This window comes from Malaclemys terrapin, chromosome 7, assembly GCF_027887155.1.
Source record: "Malaclemys terrapin pileata isolate rMalTer1 chromosome 7, rMalTer1.hap1, whole genome shotgun sequence".
NCBI lineage: Eukaryota > Metazoa > Chordata > Testudines > Emydidae > Malaclemys > Malaclemys terrapin.
This window is the reverse complement of record NC_071511.1, coordinates 35,194,737-35,217,004: the sequence shown is the minus strand read 5'-3', so window position 1 is coordinate 35,217,004 and position 22,268 is coordinate 35,194,737. Positions and strand designations below refer to the sequence as shown.

The window sequence follows — 22,268 nt, the reverse complement described above, 5'->3', positions numbered from 1 at the left end:
GGGGCTGGGGGCTTAGAAAGAGGATTACAAACGGGCACAGAGGACAAGCTTCAAACAAAGTATTTAGTCCTGTCCTGAGCAGATTGTCCCCGCTACCGGAGCGCTTTGTTACACTTTAGCAGCCCTTGTGCAAGGAGCTGGCCGTGCCAATGAAGTATCCTGGCCGGCAGGGGCCAGGCGCGCTGTGCCGGTGTAATCAGCGCAGCCAGCGGATTGCCAGGCGCGCTGGCTCCGCCTTTGAGCAGCCGCTGTAGCTGAAGCAGGAAACTTGGTCCGGAAGCGGAAAGACGCGAGACCCCGGCGGGGTGAGGGCTGGAGATGAGCGGCGAGCTGCTCACGCTAGACTGCCTCGTCCACGTCTTCTCCTACCTGGAGGCACCGGATCTGCTCCGCGCCGCGCGGGTGAACCAGGTACCCAGCTGGGGCTGGCCGCCCCTGGGGCACGGGGGGCGCCTCGGCTCTGCTCCAGCGCCCGCAGCCGCGCGTGTAGCGCAGGGAGATGCGGGCTCGTGTCGGTCGCACCCCGTTGGCAGGACACGGGTGGCGTCTGCTCTGCCCAGCTCTGGGGGCCTCCTTGGGGACCGCTGCACAGCCCGGGCCCCTGGGCTGGGGGCTTCTCCCTTTCCCCAGACACACTGCACCAGGCTGGGCGTGCCCTGGCGCTGGAGGAATGAACGGGCCTTTGCAAGCCTATTTCCTAGAGCTCCCTGTGTCCCAGCAGAGCTGCCTTAGCGCTTCTCGCCACTCCCGGGGGTGCCTTGCCCCACCGAAATAACACTGGTTCCTGCCTCTCCCCCCGAAGGGAATTCACTGCCACTGCTCCGGAGCACACCCCGCTGTGCAGTAGGGGGAGCCTGCTGTACCCGCGTGGCCCTGAGGGGGTTTATTTTGCCTTGACGTTTAGAAACTCCCGCAGAGCGGCCGGTGGCACCAGGTGTCTGAGCTGTGAAATTGACAGCAGACTGGAGCAGGGGGGCTGTAACCCTATAGATAATGGAAATCCCTTCAAGCCAGGGGGGTGCTGCAGCACCCCCTGCATCCCCAGTTCCAGCACCTGGTGGCTGGAGGAGCACACACAGGTCTGGAGACAACCATCAGGACTGCACATAAGTGTTCCCTTCCCACCCTTCATGACCACAGGTAATGAGCCTCTCCCTTGAGCCTTTCTTTCACCTCCATCATCACCCCACTCTGATCATGTTCAGGGCTGCAGCGGTGCAGCCCCAGCCCCTCTGAGAGATCACACATCCACTAGCCTGCAGGTATTCTCTTCTCTAGTCTCTGCCTGGCTGCCATGGCAGAATTGTGTATAGCATGCTATTGCATCCAAACTCCCCGTATTCCCTGTGCTGCATCCAAGCCACCATAGGGGAGGCAACTGTGGCCAGAGGGGTGGGAGGGTCAGGACAGAGAATGAGGCAGGGGAGGATAAAAAATGGAGGGCAGTGACAGAGGGTGCTGCAGGACCTAACCTCTCCTAGCAAAAACCATCCCATTAATGCAAGGTGGAAGCACATAGGCTCCTGCCTAGCCCCGTGCCTGCTTCTCCTGTGTGGGGATAAGCAGACCTTGAAGGGGGAAATAGGAACTCGTTCTTAGTGACACAAAATGTCACATGCTCTGGCTAGTGAGCAGAGCGTGGACCAAGTTTGGGATTGGGTGTAGAGTCACTACAGCCGCTGTATGCCACTTGGGGATCCCCTTTGGATTCTCCAGAATGACTCAAAGCAGCTGGACCAGGTGGGAAAGCTAGTCTGTCTTTTTTCACACTTGATGCAAAGCTTTGCCCATCCCATGTGATTTGCAGTAAGGGTTTATCAGTGATAACTGTAACCAAAAGACTGATTATCTCCACTGGAATAGAGAGGAAGCAATACCTACTAGGTAAAGGACAGCACTGGAAGCCAGACAATTTGGGCTGTTTGCCTTGCTCTGCCTAAAACTCCTGTGTAACTTTCAGTAAATTGCTTAACAGTGCACTGAGTTCCCCAATTGTTATATGGAACTCAGACTTTCCTACGTCACCAAAGAGTAGTGAGGCTAAATTCATTAATATTTGTAAAGCACTTTAGGATCTCTGGCTGGAAGATTCTATAAAATGCAAAATATTAGTAGCATTACTTATTTTTATAAAGCAGTGCTTATTTTGCAAACAATTTCTTAGAGCTGCTTTTACACAGATGGTAGTTTGATGGCAAACCACTGAAGCAAAGTTCAGGAGATTATTTTATTTGAGCCAGTTCAGAACATGCACCCTGAGTACAACGTCTTGCGTAAACCCATCCAAGAGGGAACAGGTGGTAGGGGGAGAGAAAAACAATGAAAAACATCAGCTTGACATTTCAGCTTCTTTGCTGTCAAGAATCCAGCTGCAGTGTGCAGTCCGTCCTGCTGTTGGGAAATGCTCTTTCCGAATGAATTTGTCACTTGCAGTGTGTTCAGAGTGCAGCCATGTATATGCTCACTGGTATGAGCAGCCAGGATCGCATTAGACCCATCCTGCATACATTTTAAACCTAATATATCAAATTGGCACTTTCCTTTATATATTTGAGGCCTCCTGGAGGAACTTGACAGGTACCTATGTTGAGATTTCACACATCTTTGAAGAATCCAGTTGCCATGTTTTAGGTTGACAGATCAAGACTTTGCTTTGGTTGGCCCCAGGGTGTGGAATACTTAAGGGTGGGTGAGTTGGTTTGGTTTTTCCCCAGAGGCATGTGTTTGTTATGGCCCGATTGGCCCCATATTTATGATCTTTGTTCCTCTATTTTTGTCCTTGTGTCATAGCTCCTCAAACTGTTCTTTTCATCTGCAGGTGGCAATAACCCATTTTAATGTTACAATATTAACCTGCTTTTCTGTTTTAGATTGCTTTTTCTGTGCTACTGGACTCAGCCCCTTAAGTATCTAGATGGTGCAGGATGGCTGTCTTTAAATAGTTATATAGCTTTTAGTATGGAGATGTAAACACACATACAGATAAAGCGTGTGTACACAAACACTGACGGAAATGTCAACAAAATACAATCTTGAATAGTTATCTAGCACATTTCTGAATCAGTAGTATACTCCATATTACTGTGTTCTGTATGACTTTAATATCCTACACTAAATGTGCAGGGGGTGGTATAAACTGATTGAATTGTTAACAATCCTTTAAGAACTATACACTATATATATCTGATCACATACATTCAGCTTAATGGATCTTGTAAAAATGAGTTTTTACTCTCCATTTGATGTTATTTCCACTAGTAGCAAGTTAGTTGGGCGTTCTAAGCTTAGATGTTTATTGATCTTTCATGTCACAATGATTATTTTCAAATTTTGGGATCGAGCCTGAACTACTTAACTAAAAAGTTTGCTAGGCCAGTCCTTGCACATATGTCCAAATTTACAAAACTTTGTTCATGATTTTAACCGCATAATTCCTATAAAAATCAATGTAAAACTATAACCAATTAATTGATTTGAAAATTCCCCCTTACTGTGTTGTGCTAAACATTCATACAAAATGTAAACTTAAAAAGAGTGATGATTCCAAGAAATTGGGGTGCAGCACAGACCTAGAAAGATTTCCTGGTCCCCTTCCCTCTCCATTGACTGATGTTATCTTCTCTATTCTGTCAGTCACAGTAACACTGAAAAGTTTGAAACGCAGCTTCCTTCATTCTAAAATGTCTCGTCTTTCTCCCTTCCATTTGTAATAGGCATGGAACGAAGCCGCAGGCACAACTTCCCTATGGAGGTGAGTGCCCCTTTCAATGTTTTGGGGAGTCCAGGCTAGGTATTGTAATAGTTGACAAGCTGCAAGGTGATCTTTTTGGGGTAGAGTGGGCACTCTCTGGGGTTCCCTGCTCAATGTCCTTCACTGGCATTCTTTTATAGCCACTTACCCGGTACTTTTGCTTTGCCTTTTTTAGTAGCCCTTGGTTCCCATTTTGGCACCTCCTTTCTTAAGAGGGTAGTCATTGGTGTTCCTGTGGGTGGGCTCTTTGAGGGGCTTCACGGCTACCAAGTTCCATGACCAGCCCTGAAAGGTGCTGAACATCAACCTGGGTGTCCTAACCCTCACTGACTGATGGGGATTGAGACAACCCATTCTCTCTTGGGGCATCCACAGAATGAGAACCTGGAAATACTTGTGATCCAGGAATTTTAACTACATAAAGTTGAAGAGCATACAACATGGTAGATAAAGGGCTCACAGGGTTGATTGTAAGGCATGTATATGTGTGCGCACCGTTTTTCACCCCACCATAGTGTTTGGAATCCATTCTCTTTGGCTGATATGAAACTATAGCCGCATCATACAAATACCACCTTATTTTAATAACTTAGATTGTTACGGCTCTGCATTAAGGGCACCCCTCCAGTGCTCTGGGCACCCCTCTGGATAATCTTTTAAAAATACAGTAATGAATAAGGCAGATCAATCTGTTATCCCAGGAGCAACGCAGTTAACTTGTAACTGAATTGGCATCCTTGTTAGCACAGCCTCAGTCTAGCCTATGGCCTCACTGCTATCTTCAAACTCTTACAGATGTTTTCCTTCTAAGTGAAGTACATTGACAGGGCAGGGTGGGGAACAGGGTGACTAGATAGCAAGTGTGAAAAATCGAGACAGGGATGGGGGGTAATAGGCACCTATATAAGAAAAAGCCCCAAATATCAGGACTGTCTCCTACAATATCAGGACATCTGGTCAGCCTAGTGGGGAAGCTTCTGCTGCCACCAAGTGGGCTGTATCTATTCAGCAGACAAATACAGGCCTTTGGTCTGCAGGCTGGCACCTTTCATTAGCATTTATTTTTAAATAATTTAAAAGAAAATGAATAAATTCCAGGACTAGGAAAGAACAGATCAGTTCAGGTTCCGGGAGAGTTTACCACTACTGGTTAGGAGCACTGGTGGGTGTGTGTTTACTATCACAGGGACATTTTAATTTTAGGTGACCATATTTTGAGCTTACAAACCTTGTTTTTGTACAGTCAAATTTTCCAAAGGTCAGGCAGTCCCTTGTAGAGGTGGGTGATATCTTAGAGGAAAAACTGGTTCTGAGTCGCATCTTTTCACAAGTGCCTTTATGGGGAGTAGAAATTGCGCTTATTAGGCAGAAGATCAGACCCAGAAAAGTCAGTGGAAAAGCACACACTGACTCAAGTGCTGCTGAATCACACTCACTCTGGGGATTGCTGTAAGTCTCTCACTGACTGTCTGTACTTCAGGAAGTTACACTTTCACTCAAACAGTTCTAGAATGCTTTCTTCAATGCATTATATGCAACCGGGCTTTTTTTTTTTTTTTTTTTAACATTTTCAGCATGTTGCAGTGAGCAAAATAGTGGAGGCAGGCAAATCGATGTTTGTACTCTCATTCCATGATGGCGTTTCCTTATTTCCATCTCTTCATATTTCACAATGGTGACTGCAGTATCTTGTTTTGTGACTGGGGAGGAATTCCCTTTCTCTACTGAATCTTAAATTTCCCAAGTAAAGAAACAAAATCGTGCTTTTATCCATGACAGATCTTTGGATGTACCTAGTGACATCCACCAAATGTGAATAGTTAAGAAAAGTGTTGCACAATGACCATCCCCTACTTTTAACTGAATAGTGTCACCTTTATGTTTCATAGAAGGATATGCCTAGATCATTGGACCTTTTGCAATATTTCCAACCTGACTCCAGGTATGCAGACATGGAAACAGTACTATCTCCACCGCTCCAAACTTGAGCATGAAATGGCATCAGGTCGGCCATCAGCTGATTATATATGTCGGTCCATGAGAGGGCATAAAGGTATGTGAGAAAATGATAAAAAGAATGGTTACTTCTGTTGTTGCTAGGTGTTTTGTACAAATGGATCCAACCCCTCATAGGATCTAGGCAGACATATGCTTTATACATTAGCAATAAAGACTTCAGCAGACTGCAAAATTGTTGTTCCCAATTTGAACATGCATTTTTTTACATGCAAATCCCACAAATCCAAAAGCTGGAAAGCTTTACTGGTACAAAACCATGAGGAAAATCTTCAGATTCAGTTGAAGAACCTTGGAAAATTGGCCTTATGGTATGATGGGGTGTGTACATTCTCAGAACAGGGCCTTGAACGTTTTTAAAATTACTAGCTTCATCCCATAACATTTTGCAGAAAATGTCTTCTTCAAAGATGGTGATATAAAACTAAATAAAAATCTCATCTGTTATTCCATGCTGGTTAAATAAATTCTCTCTTCACTGATAACTATGGCCAGATTTTTAAAGGGACTCAGGTGCTTATCTTTATCTTTAGACACACATATACCTTTAAAAATCTGGTCCTGTATCCTCTGAGTTGCATGTCACCTTCAGTAAAGTCCAAATTAAATAGCACCCACACATAAAAATTTAAGACTGGACTCTGGATTCCACACATAAATAAAAGTAGACTCTAATTTACTGTATTCCCTTCAGATAGCAAGAAATTAAAGGGTAAATTGCACTAACTCAAGCCATGAAGGCTATGTTCATGCATCATATTGTAAAACCAACTAGAATGCAAGTTTTGGAATACATCATATTTTCATTCAGACAGTAAGATTGTCAAGCAAAGGGTTAACAGCTTTAACTAAGGCAATTTTTATTGCTACCCAGGTATTATGCTGAAGAGTTATTTGCTGAAATAAATGTTGTTTAATCACCTTCTCAGTAAAGGGAATAATTTGTGATTTATTTTCTCTCCTGCAGACACTTTTTTGTTTTTGCATGAAAGGGTTTTTTTTATTTTGACTGAACATGCTTTGGATAATAGCATAGGCTACACTAATAAGTGTGAGTCATCACACCCATGAAAAATGGAACACTGTATCTACCGTTACTCTATTAGGAATAAACTACTAGGCCGTGTTTGAAAGTGCAGAATGATAACGTGCCAGGAAGCAATCCAGACCTCCCCAGATTTATATCCCCATTCTGCTTAATGCCATTAGTCTCCTATTTAATGCTTTGCTGATAGGGGCCTTACTGTTCCTGGTGAGCATGAAATCAGTTGATGGTCATACTGATATTTTTGTTTTTTATTATTGTAGGTAAAATAGTTGGTATGGCTTATCTCTCAGACAATGAGCACGTGTTTGGTGGTGGAAAGCTGAGGTCTGTGGTTTGCACTGCATCTACCGATGGCACTATTCGAGCATGGCAGGTCCAAGAGGTGGGATGCACACTCTTTACAAGTCCAGTGTCACAATCAAGAATATTTATACCATCATTTAAAAAACAATTATGTATCCTACTCCTCTTATATGATTTGTTGTTCTAGAATAGCTCTAAATCATCAGAAGGCAATAGTTAAAATACAGGTCAAACATTGCCCATGCTTTTTAATTCAAACTGTTCCAAAAATACAGATGCCATAGGATGGCTAGTATGTAAATAAGGAAGGGGGACTACAGATAACCCAGTTTTTGTTCCTAGTGTCATCTTTCTAAAGTTATGCAGAGGGAAATTGTGGCATTTTTTAATGTATAGAAGAGAACACTCACTAGTTTTAGTTTTTTGGGCCATCCCTAGATCTTGAATCTCTTTCCCACCCACACAGCATAATGGCCCAACCTCATTCTTCCTTTTTATTTATATAAAAAAACCCCTCCTATTATTTTATTTAATTTCATTTCCTTGGCAAGCGCTAATTCAGCCTGAGTTTTAGCAATTCTCACTTTATTCCTACATTTTTCTATCTTCTACAGTATAGCTTTGTTTGCTGACCAGCCACTTTTTCCATTCCCTATAAGCTCTCTGCTTCCTCCTATTAACCTTTTTTGAGGTGGCTATTCATCTAGGTGGGTCTGGAGCCTTTCCCTACAAGTTTTGCAAATTTCAGATTGTTTTTGTATAGTTGATTTGAAGAAATTCCAAGCCTCTTTCGTATTTAAGTCCTCAAGTCCTTTAACTAAATGTCTTACTTTCCCAAAGTCTGCCCTTCAGAAATAAAAGAAGAGTCAATGACATGGTTTGGATTTTCCTTCATTTAATATAAAGTGAATCAAATTGTGATCACTCAATCCAAGATTATTTCCTATGATCTGCTCTTCTGTGATGTCACCACCAAGTAAAGCTTAAGTCTAAAGTTGCATCACCTCTTGTTTCAGTGATGATTTGATGAAGAAAACTGTCATCTATCACATCTAGGAATAATTGGGCCCTACCAGTATTAGTAGTATTTATTCTGTCATCTATATCAAGGAAGTTTAAAGTTTCCCATTATGACACAATTCCCAAAAGTATTTCTCTAATAACATTGAAGTGAATGCTATCCATAACAGAGTCTGACTCCTGGGGTCTATAGCAGACCCCTAATACTATCCCAGCAGAACCTCCTTTTACAACCCTTCCCCAAAGTGATTTTGACCCAAACAGATTTTGTCTGTACTATCACTTCTTTAAGTGTACAGCTGTCGATGTACCATGCTACCCCACTACCTTTCTTCTCTCTCTTAAACAGTACATAACCTTCAACACCTGTATTCCAGTCATGAGTGTTTTTCCACCATGTTTCTGTAATCCCTGTAATATCTGGTTTAACCTCCTGCACCAGTAGTACCAGTTCCTCCATTCTGTTGCCCAGATTCCTTGCATTTGTGTACAAGCACTTCAGTTGTTTCCCTCAGACCTCACTCAGTTTTCTAGCTTGTGGTGTTCCCTTGTCCCTTACTATATCTTCCTTTAGCTGATTTTCCTGCTCCATCCCTGGCTTCAATACTCTGGAGACTTCATGAGCCTCTTCCAGCCTCATCTCCTAGTTTAAAGCGCTTTTTAGCTCCAGTGCCAGTCTTGATCACAAAAGATTAACAGCCCAGGTACTCATGTGGAGTCCATCAATTAGAAACGACAGAGGAGGCGAGAGACCTGGGTGTATGGGTCAAGCACAGAATAACTGAGTCATCAATTTAATGTGGCTGTGAAAAAGGCAAATGCGATCCTTGGATGTATTAGGAGAGGCATTTCCAGTACAGACCAAGAAACAATAATGCTATTGTGCAAAGTACTAGTAACATTTCACTTGGAATACTGGATACAATTGTGGTCACCCACATTCAGGAAATATTAATTCAAATTGGAACAGGTGCAGAGAAGAACTATAGGATAATTGGGGAATAGAGGACGTATTTTATGATGGGAGACTGGAAGATCTTGGCTTATTTAGGCTAGCAAAAGTCTGAGAGGGGATAAGATTGCTATCTATAAATATGTTGGGGGAGGTGGGAGAGGGCTAAATACCAGGGAGGGCAAAGAGCTATTTAAGCTAAAGGACAATGTTGGCACAAGAGCAAATGAATGTAAACTATCCATGAACAAATTCAGGCTGAAATTTAGAAGGCTTCTAACCATCAGAGGAAAGAGGTTCTCAAACACCCTCCCAATAGGAGTTGTGGGAGAAAACACTTTGTTTTTAGGAGAGTCTGACATTTCCCTGCAATTGTGGGGGCCTCGGGCACTGATGCAGCTTGGGACCTCCTATTCTCTGCCTGTGGCACAGAATAGTCTAGTCTCATTTTGGTTGTGGGGTTTAGTGTGTGGGTGCGGGGTGGTAGCGGCCTGTGATATACAGGAGATTAAACAATGATCTAGTGGTTCCTTCCGGCCTTAAACTCTGACTAGAGATGCAGGCTTGTCATCCCTAATGTTCAATATGTAATTCAAATCACAGCACAAAAAACATGGTATATTAATGAGATCAGACTTTGCTTCTTCCCTGACTTCTCTGTCCACATCTGAGAGGAACAGAGAGATCTGGCAAAGTTTGCAAGCAATTCATATTTCTAGTATTCTGTCCTATTACAGTGAAGGTTTTTCATGCATCAAAGCTCCACTCAAATTAAGCTTCTAATTAATTTGAATTAGATCTTAGATCAGAATTTCTAAGAGCGTCAAGTATTTGCTGTTGCTGCTTTTTCTGGGGAGTTCTTGGGAGGTGGGTGCTACACAATGTTCAGCCTGACAATCTTGCAATAAGATTAAAGTGCCATATTTATTGATTTCTACTTTTTTTTTTTTTTTAAAGGTAGTCACTGACTATTGGGCGTTAGGTTGGTGCCCCTGAAAACAGCTATTGGGGAATATTACTTTTAGAGAAACTTGTTAAATGCAATCAGAATTTAAAATGGTAATATTAAGATACTCCAGGACTGCACAGTATCACATATACTGAGAAAATACAGCTTAAATGGAACCAATGTCATTTAACTGGCCAAACATAAAGCATTCAAGATCAATTATGAGAGCCGGACCATTGAAAACATGGTTGGGGAAATGAGTGCAATAATATGGCAAACTTTTAAGTTAGCTGGTGCTGGTATTGGTAGCATTCCCCCCCTACAAACCTTTGGCATGCAGTATTACACACCTACATTTTGCATGCCTATTAAATGGTAAATCAATGGACACTGACCAATAACATCTATCATGTGACATGCACACCCATTTTTTGACTGATTTACAACACTTTGTCACTGTTGAGTTCAGCCCAGGACTTGTGTGTCAGTTACAACAGGATAGAACTTGACCCATGGGAGCAAGCAGGTGCAACTCTGCTTGTATCAGCTGACCTGAACAGAATTATGCCAAGGATGAACTGGGCCATTAGAATCAAATCTTGCAATAGATGACTTGTGGAAGTGTGCTTTGTCTCAATTTAATTCTTGTGATCATTAGACCACTTCAGAAACCACCATCCATTTTGGCAGACTGAAATGCTATTGGCAGTTCCTGCTCAGGAGAGACCCAGGACTTGAGTAGCAAAGGGTATTGTATTGTAGGTCCAAACTGAGATGAATTTGCATAGCAAGGTAGCAAATGTTGCTGTGTAGTCTGCCTGAATGTACATTTGGCTCTAAAATGTGCTATTAATTCTCAGTGCAGACCAGTTTCTGATGAATAGGGGAGATTGAAGATTTAAAAGCTATTGCAGATTCTTGCTCTCAAGTGGGGGTGAAGGAGTGGAATTTTCCAGTCCTGTGGTCTGCAGTGTCATTGGGTGTGGGAAGAATAAGTGAGATTTGTGGTGCAAAGGAAACATCCAATTATTTAAAATCTCATCTTTGGAAAGAGCTTCTTGGCTGCACTTTAGGATTTTTGAAATACAGTGGAGTAAGCTGAGTCATTATTAGAATCCAGTGCGGGGGGAGAGTTCCAACAAGGAGAAAATAATAGCTATCTTGTTAAAGGAAAACTATTTCAACACAAATACTGGAAAATACCAAGCAAAATGTTGTTGAAATAGGTAATATCTTCAATGATATATACATACAAAAACAAGCAATGGGGGGAAAGGAATGCATTATTGATAACAATTTAAATCTATTTAAAATGCCCATAAGCTGGCCCCTAACTGCATATTTTTGTTCAGGGTACACAGATATGGTCAAGTCCCTCCCAGGAAGTGCCATTTGTAAAGGTTATTACTGTCCCAGAGTACAAACTAGCAATCAGCACAGATGCCCGTGGAACCATCAAGGTCTGGCATGGAGAAAGTGGGGAAGAGCTTGCTGCATTCTCCACATCGTCGTCCTCGTCCAGTTTGGTTACCTACTCAGTGAACGACAAGCCCTTCCTAACTGTAAGTAAACCATGGTGACTGTAAATTAATGACCACTATCTAACAAGATCAGCTACACCTAGGTATGTGCTCGTTTAAAATAATGAGGAATATGCTTCTGATGTGATGCATTTTAAGCACTGGGAGATAAGAATTAAAGGTGCATAAAATGTATTGAGACGTCAGGTGAAATCTCGGCCCCATTGGAATCAATGGCAAAACTTCAGTTAACTTCACTGAGGCCGGGATTTCATCCTAGAACAGTTTGTAAAGAATGAATTATTCTGCACTAGATGATCTGTGTTCTAGTGCTTCATCCATTCTCATTTCAAAAGTTTGCAGGGATGGAACTTTAACCACTAGACTGTGGATGTGTCACTTCCAAGGGCTTTCGTTCTCACAGCCTGGAGTTCTGATTTTTAGCTTAAAATTTATTTTACTACCTTCATTCTTTTTCTGTTGATGATAGCACAGTCATGCTTCCTTGTGTTTATACCCTTTGGAGACTATCAGATCCCCTTCAAGTTGCTCCTTACCCACATTATATTTAGTTCTTCTAATCTTTCCTCCAGGCCCTTTAATCATTTTTGGTTTCTCTTCCTTGGACTCCCTTGAGTTTGTCTACATCTTTTTGGTTTTTGGAACAAAGTATCTAGAACACAGGAAAATGCCACATACTAAGTGTTCATACAAATGGCTGTAATGTACATCTTCTGCCTTGCTATTACAATGGAGCAAGTACAGGCATGTGTGGTGTGGAAGTATGCCAGAGCAGGACAATAGAATTTGTGTTTATTTTGGCTAGGAATAGAAAAAGGCTTTAACTATAGTTGTCTTTGTGGGGCTTGTTTGGGAAGTGACTGTTTCAGCCCTCTGTGGATTTAGTGCTGCTAGTGGGGGATGAGTACTGCACAGTCCTGTTTTTGTCATAACTGCCGGGAATAGGGTTAAGAAGACTGAATGTGTATTCTAGTAGTTCAAAACTACAGCATAGTGGCATTGTGCTACTGCAGAAGCACATGATGGACTGGTGAAGAATTAAATTCCCACTTCAGAGACTGGAATCAAAGATGCTGAATCATTAGGAAATATCTCTCTACTGCCTTTTGCTTCTGCTGCTCCTCATACACAATACATAGAAGGTCTGATTTACAACACTAGTGGACTACAGCCCACTTCTTCGGATGCATGTAGGAGACTCTGTGCTATGCGCATCTTGATGTGAGATACACTTTAGCCTTCAGGCGTGGTGCTGATAGTACCACTCAAAGTTTAAATTCAAATGAGACAAAAATGCTTGATGTCATGAGCACTAAACCTTCAGATTTATATAAATTCTTTTTTTTACAGAAGCTGGGATGTTGTAACCATGTTTCTTTCTTACTCATCTTTTCTTATTGTAGGCAGCCACTGCAGGAGGTGCTATCTATACGCTAGAAGTTCCTAATCTAAATCAGGTTTCATGTATTACAGCATTTCAAAACTCTAGCATTGATTTATTACTTTGTTCACCAGACGAGCAATGGCTAGTTGCTGGATCTACTGAGAATGCAGCTCCATCTCCAAAGGTACAGTATTACGTAAAATTGGGAGCTGCCTTTAAATATAGGATCTCTGTTTTAATATAGTCTCTCACCTTCCTCTTGATCTATTGGCATATCTCACTGGCTAATGGACTCAGCAGCATTTATATAGAACAATCTCTACCTCAAAGTAGGTAAACATTTATTCTTCCTTTGTTAGAACATTTTCCTAATTAACTTAAAGAATTTGCCCTTCCTGAATGAAGTGCCCAATGTATTTTATTCCATAAGTCTTAATGGCAGTACATCTAATTTATAATGCAGCTCTCTCTGTTACGAAGACTCTGCTTGTAATGCAACAGGCTGAATTTGAATATCTAAAATGTTGCATTTTATATTTTTGTGGTGCAAGTAGAGCCATCAATGTACTAATTTTCCATATCTGCTAATAACTAATATGAAAATTAGAAAAATAAAAATACCATAGAAACTTTGCTGGAAGAGTAAACAAATAACTTGTTCTCAGCGTTGGGCATCTGATAAACCTAGTGGTTATTATCAAGCTCCTCATCTTTACCGAATGAGAAATCTTGCTAACGGCTAGGTTCAGCTACATTCCAACAAGACACTTTTTTCATCCGAATTTGCTGATTTGTCAAAATCTGAATGGTTTTTTTGGAAAGGGGTAGACTTTGACAAATTTACATTGGACTCCTGCCTGGTTTTCTGCTAGCTCGCCTATGCGGACTTCCCTGGATTCAGGACCCCATATCTTCCAGGCCAGTTACTTCCCTCCATTGCCCAACTTCTGAGAGCCCTGGCTGCGACAGGAGCGTGTGACTCAATGCTCCTAGTCAGTTTGCCAGGTAGGCTACAGAGGACCCAGGGTCTATCTGGCAGATGCAGACTTACTGACCATTCTTTTTCAGTTTCACTGCTGCCCACCACTAAATAGCAGCAGTGAAACTGACAAGATGCTTAACTTGACCAGAGTCTGGTCAATTTCACAGCTGCTATTCAGTGATGGGCAGCAGTGAGACAATCATTACTTTCATTAGCAGCTGTCAGGGTTTCCAGTGTCCCCATCTCCACTGCAGCCTACCAGATGGGCAGCCAGGGATCCTAGGGAACACATTTCATTTTGGAAACACCATCTTTCAGTGTTTCTGAAACAAAATAATGTGGGATTTCAGTTCTGTGAAAATTTGAGGTTTTGGCATTTTTGTTCCAATTCAGGATACATTTTTTTCCAAAAATACATTTTTGCAGAAAATGTTGTTTCCCAACCAGCTTTGAACTCACCCTAGATTCATATTTGCTTAAGAGAGATTCTACCATAAATTAGATAACTTGAGCAACAACAAATTTTCAACAGCCCTTGACAGGTTAGATTGTTTTAGAATGGACACTGAAAAGTTTACTAGAAACACCTCACAAAATAATAAACCAAGCCACAAGTCATTTGTGATCTTTCTTTGTGCAAAAAGTGCCACTTTCAGCAGTACTCTGCTGGCGTCCTTCTAGTCAACACCCCATACACCCTTTCTACATGCACATTTTAGCACAGCTGCCTGTTGGACAAAAGGAAAGTGGACTGGAATAGCAGAGACTGCTGTCATTAAACATTCAGATATACTAGCAGAGCTGTATAAGGAATGGGTAGGTCTACATTACCGGGCTAAATGGACCTAAGTTATGCAACTCCGACTATGTGAATAACTTGTAGGTCAACTTATTACGGTGTCTATACTGGGCTGGGTTGATGGGAGAAACTCTCGTAGACTTACCTTTACGCTTCTTGTTCCAGTGGGGTACCAGTCAACAAGAGAGCGAGCGGCAGTTGATTTAGCAGCTCTTCACTAGACCCACTAAATCGACACCCCACCCCCCGTGGCTTGATCACTGTGCGTCGATCCCTCCCTAAGTGGAGACAAGCTCTATGGCTCAGCTATGCCAGGTCTTATGCCATGCTTTCACAAGCATCAACCTCTCACTTTTCATTAAGTGTGATGACTCAATAAACCATTGAAAGATAAACTTCAATAAATCTGAATTAGCAAAAAGCTTTTCTTAATGGAAAAAATCCTTAACAAGAATTATGAAATCTAAGGTTTTTCAGAGGTGGCACTGCAGTCTGAATAGTATATTTGTCTTTGTTTTTCTCTACACCAGATATTTTATACAGATTGCTTGATTAACCCGGCAGATGAATCACCTGAATCTAGCTGGCTGCCTGTCAACAATTGTGCTGTAGTCTGCTGGTTACCAAAAGCACCAGCAAGAATAGCAGTAGTGCACCGAGATCGCATGTCAGTTCAAAGGACCATCACAGTGTTTGATCTAGCTCTCAAAAAGTCTAAATATAAAATGGAAGTTCTAGGTATGTTTTGATATCTATTGCCTATTAACACTTCATAGCAGAGAAATTTTATTTAATTTTTTTTTGTAGTAATCACAGGTGTCTTATTATAGTTCAGGATACAAAATATTTTATTTTAGGGATGGAATTTTCTATAGTTGCTCTCCCAAAGGTGACTTTTTTTTTTAATGTGGGTAAAATCCATTATTGTTATAAGAGACTCGAAAAAAATAACAGTTGCATTTGTTGCAGCTGTTCTTCAGGAACTATGCTAGCTTCTGGTTGCAGTTTGAGGTGTTTGAAATTGATCTGTAAAGCTGTACAACATAGCTTGTGGCCTTACTGAAGCCAACGATTTCCCCATGTACTGTCTCAGCAGTCAAACTCAGCTAGGGCATACAGACATGTAAGTGGCCAGAGGTACTCAACTCTGGAAACAATCACTACCACTGCACCAACAGAGCCAGTTGACCATTAGGGTATAGTAGCAGGCCCCCCTTTGTTCTCAAGACGTTACTTAAGGGGTAGAGAGGAGATTTTCATTCTGCATAAGGACTACAAGGGGGGAAAAAAAGGATAAGAGGCTAAATTAAAATATACACATGGTCCCTGGTGGGCAGAAAGTAATTTCAAAAGTCAAGGGACCCTCAGAGAACACACAGCCTGCAGCCCCTTATGTAAAAACAGGGCTCCTGTCAACTGCTTCTCCTGACTAACAATGTAGCACTATCACAAAGAGGGAGAGAGAGAGACTCATCATGGGATGTTGTAGGTCAATCTCACCACCTTTGAAATCTCTTACTCCTAGTAAGCAGCCCTGAGCTGTCTGGGCACCAGAGAAGGGGTTTCTTTATATATATATAAAAAAAATAAAACAAAACTCTTTACTGCAGATTTTGGTAGAAGTGATTTTAGAGTTGAAATATAATCTTTGAAGTATTTTCTTTATAAAAGCTCAACAGGTTGCAAGTTTCACACTACCAGAAGGAACTTGGACCACAGAAATTCTCATGAAAGGACATGGCACAGAAACAATTCTTTTAGGATGTGGAGCAAACTTAGAACTATATTCAATTTTTGGGACTCAAGTAGAAGCTTTCCAGCATCACAACAATACAATCACTTCAATATGGGTGGTATGTGTCTCAACTGTTTAGTTCAAGGGGTGGGGGGTAGGGGAGGGAGAGAACAGCATTGTTTACTGTACTCTTAACTACAGTATTTTACTTTAAATTGGAAGGATGCTTTTCGTGTTGTCACATCATCTTTGGATCTCTCACTCCGTGTGTACACATGGAAAAAAGTAAACAAAATCTCTTCACTGACAAGTCGCTATTATTTACTAGGGGGAACCCACAGATGGTCAAGGTAAGACAGCTCAGTTGGTAACTAGACAAAGCTAACAAGTTGTGATATAAATCAAGCCTTTGTTTTTATGATTAACTTGCTTCCACTTACAAAAAGATGAGGCTAACTCAGTACATTGAAAGCTTAAGTGACATTGTCACTACTGCTGTCTCCTCCAAAGTGGAGGGAGGAATTTAAGTGAACATTTTGGGAATAGATTACCCTACTGTTCAAACAACTGTAGAAAATAAATGGCTGAAGGCCATGTCAATCTTTTTTATATGTAAAATATTTCTAGTGAGCTGAGCATGTGGTTCTTGTATTTTAATAGCATTCTTTTTTATAAAGTCAATTTCTGCTGTAAACCATCCTTCAAAAAAAGTCACACCTTTTATTTTTCAGTTAGTTGAGCCTTTGCTAATTAAACACAAACAGCATCAAGACTATGTTTGAGAAGCTGCAGTGTAGTAGAGTTTAAATGCCAGGCAGAGCTCATGCAACATACAGGAAAGGCAATGTTCAGGATCTCCTCCCCCCAAGCTCTGAAAGTTTAGGGTGCCTGTCTGGACTGTTTAACAGATTAGGTCACAGGTGGTTTCTGCTTAGGTGCTTCAGGCTGCTAGATTAAAGTATGGATTTAATGGATGTGTTTAAACTTTAAATTGTAAAAGATCCTAACTTAAGAGGCAGCTAGTTATAGTCATGTCTCCTTTTAAAGGTTTTCAGTTTAACATGTTCTGTTCACAATTTTTCCACAACAGGGGCTTTACGGATGTGGCATGTGACAACATCAGCATCGTAGGTGTGGTGGCTGAAAGTGATGAAACAAGTATTTTAAGAGCATATTCCTTTAACCTGTAAACAGAGAAATATTTAATGATCCTTCATTATTTTAGCTGCAGTTTTGGGTGTTGCTTCGCAAAGCTTTCTTCTGTTAAGTATAGGGCACTATGTAGGGAAAACAAAGGCTTTATGGTGAACTAGCAGTACCTTAAGTATGAACAAAGAGCTGTTCCCTTGGAGCAATATGCAGTGATAAGCTTTGTGAACACCCTCATGTTAATAGAAGAGATGCAGATGAGCACCATGAAGCTAGGTCCCCTCAATCAGAAACCATCAGTTGTGGGGGTGAAGTAAGTCTACAGTAGACATAAAAATGCTACTACCACCCCTCAAATATAAACTTCAGTACATCAACCATAATGTTTACTAGAGGTCATACCTAAGCTATACTTTATCTAGTCTAATTATGAAATAAAAATATTCCTTTAAAAAACACACTAATTTCAGTAATGCCACCACTCTTTATATTACAGCCTTTAGAATGCAGTACCTCAATAAGTAAACCTCACTTTCCATTATGAAAAGTTGGGTGCTCTTACACTAAAAAAAAAGAGTCATACAACAGTTTAAAATTTATTGGATCTGCAACAAAGTACAATTAGTCACATGGAAAATACTCAATACATACGTAAATTAAAATACAAGGAGGAAACAATTCTTGAACCTGGTTCTGTCAATATAGTGTGGTTCAGTGCAACATCTCCTGGCATGGTGTTTTATCCAGAAGATGGATGATATGCTGTAAACTTCTTTAAAAAGTACAGACTTAAGTACTGACTACCCCTAAGTAATATAGCAGGGGACATCTTTTCCACACCTGCAAGATTTAGACCAGTGTGAAGTCTTGCAAAAAGTACATAACTCAGCTATAAATTTACATTGCAATGGTGTAATCATGGAAGAGTTTGTACTTTCACACATCTACAGGAAAGGACCACTATACTTCCTTCCACTGCTTGTGATTCATTCAACATTATTTGTTTTTAAGCTGGTTGCAAGTCTTCCCTTAAAAATATCCCACATACCCATGATCAATAAAATCAAGCTTTAAAACTCTTAACTATTTTAGATGTTTACTCCTCTAGAAAAATAGGACATTTGAGTTGTCATTAGGAACTTGAGACTTTCATAAGCACTGAGTACTTTAAGAGAAGAGGTCTATCCCTCACTTCTAATAAGATCATTAAAAGTCACTTGAATTAACAATATACTTTAACTCTTATTCAGTGCTGGAAAATCTTAGCCTAATCTTGAAAGGAAGGTGAGAGACTATTTTACCATATTACACCACTCACTTTTACTAAAGGAGCAAATGGTGTGTTCTGTTTGTCCTCAAAAGCAGCACTATACTGCTGCAACCTTGCGGTTAGTACTGTACATGGGTTGTCAGAATGAGTCTGTTGCTGCCACACTTAGTTTCATTAAAACTTAATATGATCAAATATTGGTTTGGCTTATACCGTTTTTTTCTTCACATATCAAAGCTGCAGAAGTTTAGACTGAGCCAAAATGGTCCTGTTGTAATAATAAAGCCCTAAGAAAGGCAGCAGGTTGTATAGTTAACTCCTTGTGAGCAAAATCCCTGCCCTAAAACTATGCAACCTACTACCTCTTCCTAGGAGCCCACTGTTTCTTCTGCAGTTCTTCTATTTAGCAGCTGCACTGTGAAATCAGCTGTTAACTTTTATTGCAGTTTCTTTTGACTTTGTTTCAGACATGCATATATTGTGACATTTTACATTCATTTATACTTCCAGGTAACTTCAGCTTTATTTCACTATATTTGGTAATATTGTTTAAGTCAGGAATGGTAGATCAGTTACAAAAGTTGTCTCTAGACTAAAAACCCTGATGACTGATATACTGCTTCAGTTTTACCTTAATTACCACTTGTTCAGTCAGAACAGCCCCTAAAATGATCACTTATCAGGTAGCTCCTTCTCCCACACAACAAACTAGTCAGGGTTTAACCATTTTAGGCAATGAGAAAACAAGTTTGAGCCTATGCCATTTAAAAAAATAAATAAAATGTAACCAGCCAGATTTATTGGTAAAGAAAACCTTCTGGGGCTCATAACCCCCCAGGAAGCTTAAAACAGGCATCAGGGGATCATAGCCATCCTACACTGTTTGGGATTACCCTCCCATTTAGTAATGTGCAAAGAAAAAGTGGAGAACCACTAACTTAATTTCACTTCCTAGCATTGGGGGGGGGGGGGGGAGGAGAAGTGGAGGGAGACAGAAGTGTTTACACAGGATAGTACTGCTGAAGCCATTTTCTCCCAAATCAGTTCACTGGCTACTTGGGCTACATGCTGTCAGGGCAGCCATGAATTTCAAAACTTGTGTAGCTGTCTGACCAATTGAAGTCAAGATTAGTAATGCAACAGAACACACTTGAAAGACCATTTGTATATAAAAATCAGCAATATATCACTCACCTTTGAAAAAAATTCAGCATAGTAGCCAAATGCAATGTTAGTGTGTGCCACATTAGCATTTAGTGCTGTAAATCCAGCCACTTAATCACCTGATATTGTACAGGCTTGAGTGAAAGTCCACTCACCAACTGTAAACTCAGGATGCTCAGCTAGCATGCAAAGGAACTGCAGATTTTTTTTACTCCTCGGGGAAGGCAATAGATTGTATAGTTATCTCCTGAACAGGGTAAAATAACTACCCTACAACTATACAATCTACTACCTCACTCCGCTAGAGAAATTTGTACGCAACAGTCCTAGTTTCAGGAAATATAGCTTAGCTGCACAGCTATTCAACTCTGAACAAGTTTTATCTTAATGGCACCAAATACCACCACTAGTATTTTGCTTAATTAGAAATTAAACAACTTTAGTTTTTAAATGACCCCATGCAATATACAGTTAGAATGAAATCTATTCTTCCATACCTGTGCTGATCCCCTAAAGAGAATTTTAAAAAATTTAACTTGAAAATCAGAATGGTAAAGAAACTGACTTTCCAGGGATAAACAAATTCAGACATACATATCAACTCTGCTATGCTACAGAAATGTATTTCCTCTGCCCACAAGCCCTTTGAACTAGAGAAGATCTGAAGAACTGGACAATAAGCTTTTAAAGTGAAAGATCTGACATTGCTGATTTTCTGCTGCTTTAGGAAAGACAGTAGATTGTATAGTTATCTCCCAGTTGTGGGTATGACCCTAAAACTATACAACCTACTACCTCATCCCACAGTGCAGGCATCTTCTTAGTTCAGATGTAGAGGAAATGTTGTTTTACCAGAGACAAGTTAGCTGCAAGACAGCATCTATATTATACATAACAGTTTACCACAGAGAAAGCTTCCCCTTGCCTCATGCAACAAGTTACTTAGAAAGACTTTGACCTCAGACTTTTTTAAAATTATACCAACCATTAGGGGCTCTCAAAACTTCACCTCTGGATAGACAGCAAGATGCAGAGCAAGAAAGGTATCTAAAACTCAATTCTCTTTTAAAAATGTGAGTTAAATTACAATCTTCTTCCGTAGATGTAATCTCAAATCTGAAAGTAGAAGAAAGACAGACTGTCAGAAATCTTACATACAGACCTACATCACTTATTCCTCATGAATTAATAGCAACAGTGAAACCTGAAAATCATGGTTTTCTTCAGCCAATTTTCCTAGTTGTACCAGTGTAAGGGCTTAATGCCTATAATCTAGACCAAATACAAAATGTAACACTATGAACTACCAATATTTTAAACTGATTTAGCGTATGGCAGTTAAATGCTAACTTTAAATCTAACAGCACAAAAGTACGACTTTGCAATATCTCGGTGAGCAAATTGTTACTGTAGATCTTAAATTACCGTATATGCTTGATCATAAGCCGGTTCATTTATAAGCCGCCACCCCCCCCCCCCCGGGATGGATAAGTAAAAATGGAAACTTTATAACCTGTTCATAAGCCGACCCTATAATTCGGGGGTCAGCAAACTTTGGCTCCCGGGCCATCAGGATAAGCCGCTGGTGGTCCAAGATGGTTTGTTTACCTCAAGCGTCCGCAGGCACAGAGGTAAACCTAAGTAAACAAAGTGTCCCGGTGCGCCAGCTGCTTACCCTGACAGGCCAGGACAGCAACTGATGGGGAAATTTTTTTTTTGTGTGTGGGGGGGGGGGGGGGGGAAGCTGGGAGTCAAGGGAATAACCCCTGTGACCACTCCCCACATGACCCTAGCCCGGGACCCCCACACTCTCCCCCATCCCATCCCTTCTTATCTGGGGAGGAGGATGTCTCTGACCTGGCTGGAGCTGCTCCGGCAGGTTGGGCAGCGCGAGCGCGGCCGCAGCGTGCTCCGGCGGGCTGGGCCGGGCGGCGTGGCCGCAGCGTGCTCTGGGGATGGGGCCAAGCGGCACAGCTGCAGCTGCTTTGAAGGCTGGGGGGAGAGAAGTGTGGCAAGAAGCGGAGAGACTCTGGCCCCGCCTCTTCCCTTCTCTCTCTGCTGCCTCTCCTTGCCCCCTCTGTTGGGGGGAGGGGCTGTGTCCCACCTCTCCCTCTCTATACCCGTTCATAAGCCAACCCCCACCTCTTGTGCTTCCCTTTTTACTAAAAAAATTCGGCTTATGAACGAGAATATATGGTAAGTTCT

At 41.3% G+C, this 22,268-nt stretch overlaps 1 protein-coding gene and 1 long non-coding RNA gene across 2 annotated transcripts; one reads left to right on the top strand and one right to left on the bottom strand.

Annotated features, from left to right (window-relative positions):
* Window positions 1-296: 296 nt before the first annotated feature.
* On the top strand, window positions 297-19,098 carry FBXW12 (F-box and WD repeat domain containing 12). The gene is made up of 10 exons (XM_054034059.1): window positions 297-411; window positions 3,714-3,751; window positions 5,641-5,804; window positions 7,076-7,197; window positions 11,392-11,601; window positions 12,984-13,148; window positions 15,276-15,483; window positions 16,417-16,598; window positions 16,703-16,830; window positions 17,571-19,098. The coding sequence occupies exons 1-10, from the start codon at window positions 319-321 to the stop codon at window positions 17,668-17,670; spliced, it is 1,410 nt and encodes a 469-aa protein (XP_053890034.1). The 5' UTR covers window positions 297-318; the 3' UTR covers window positions 17,671-19,098.
* LOC128840262 (uncharacterized) lies at window positions 2,256-21,771 on the bottom strand. The gene is made up of 3 exons (XR_008445624.1): window positions 21,049-21,771; window positions 4,980-5,085; window positions 2,256-2,812 (listed from the first exon to the last, which is right to left on the bottom strand). It is a non-coding gene; the product is annotated as an uncharacterized LOC128840262 (long non-coding RNA).
* Between the last annotated feature and the right edge of the window lie 497 nt (window positions 21,772-22,268).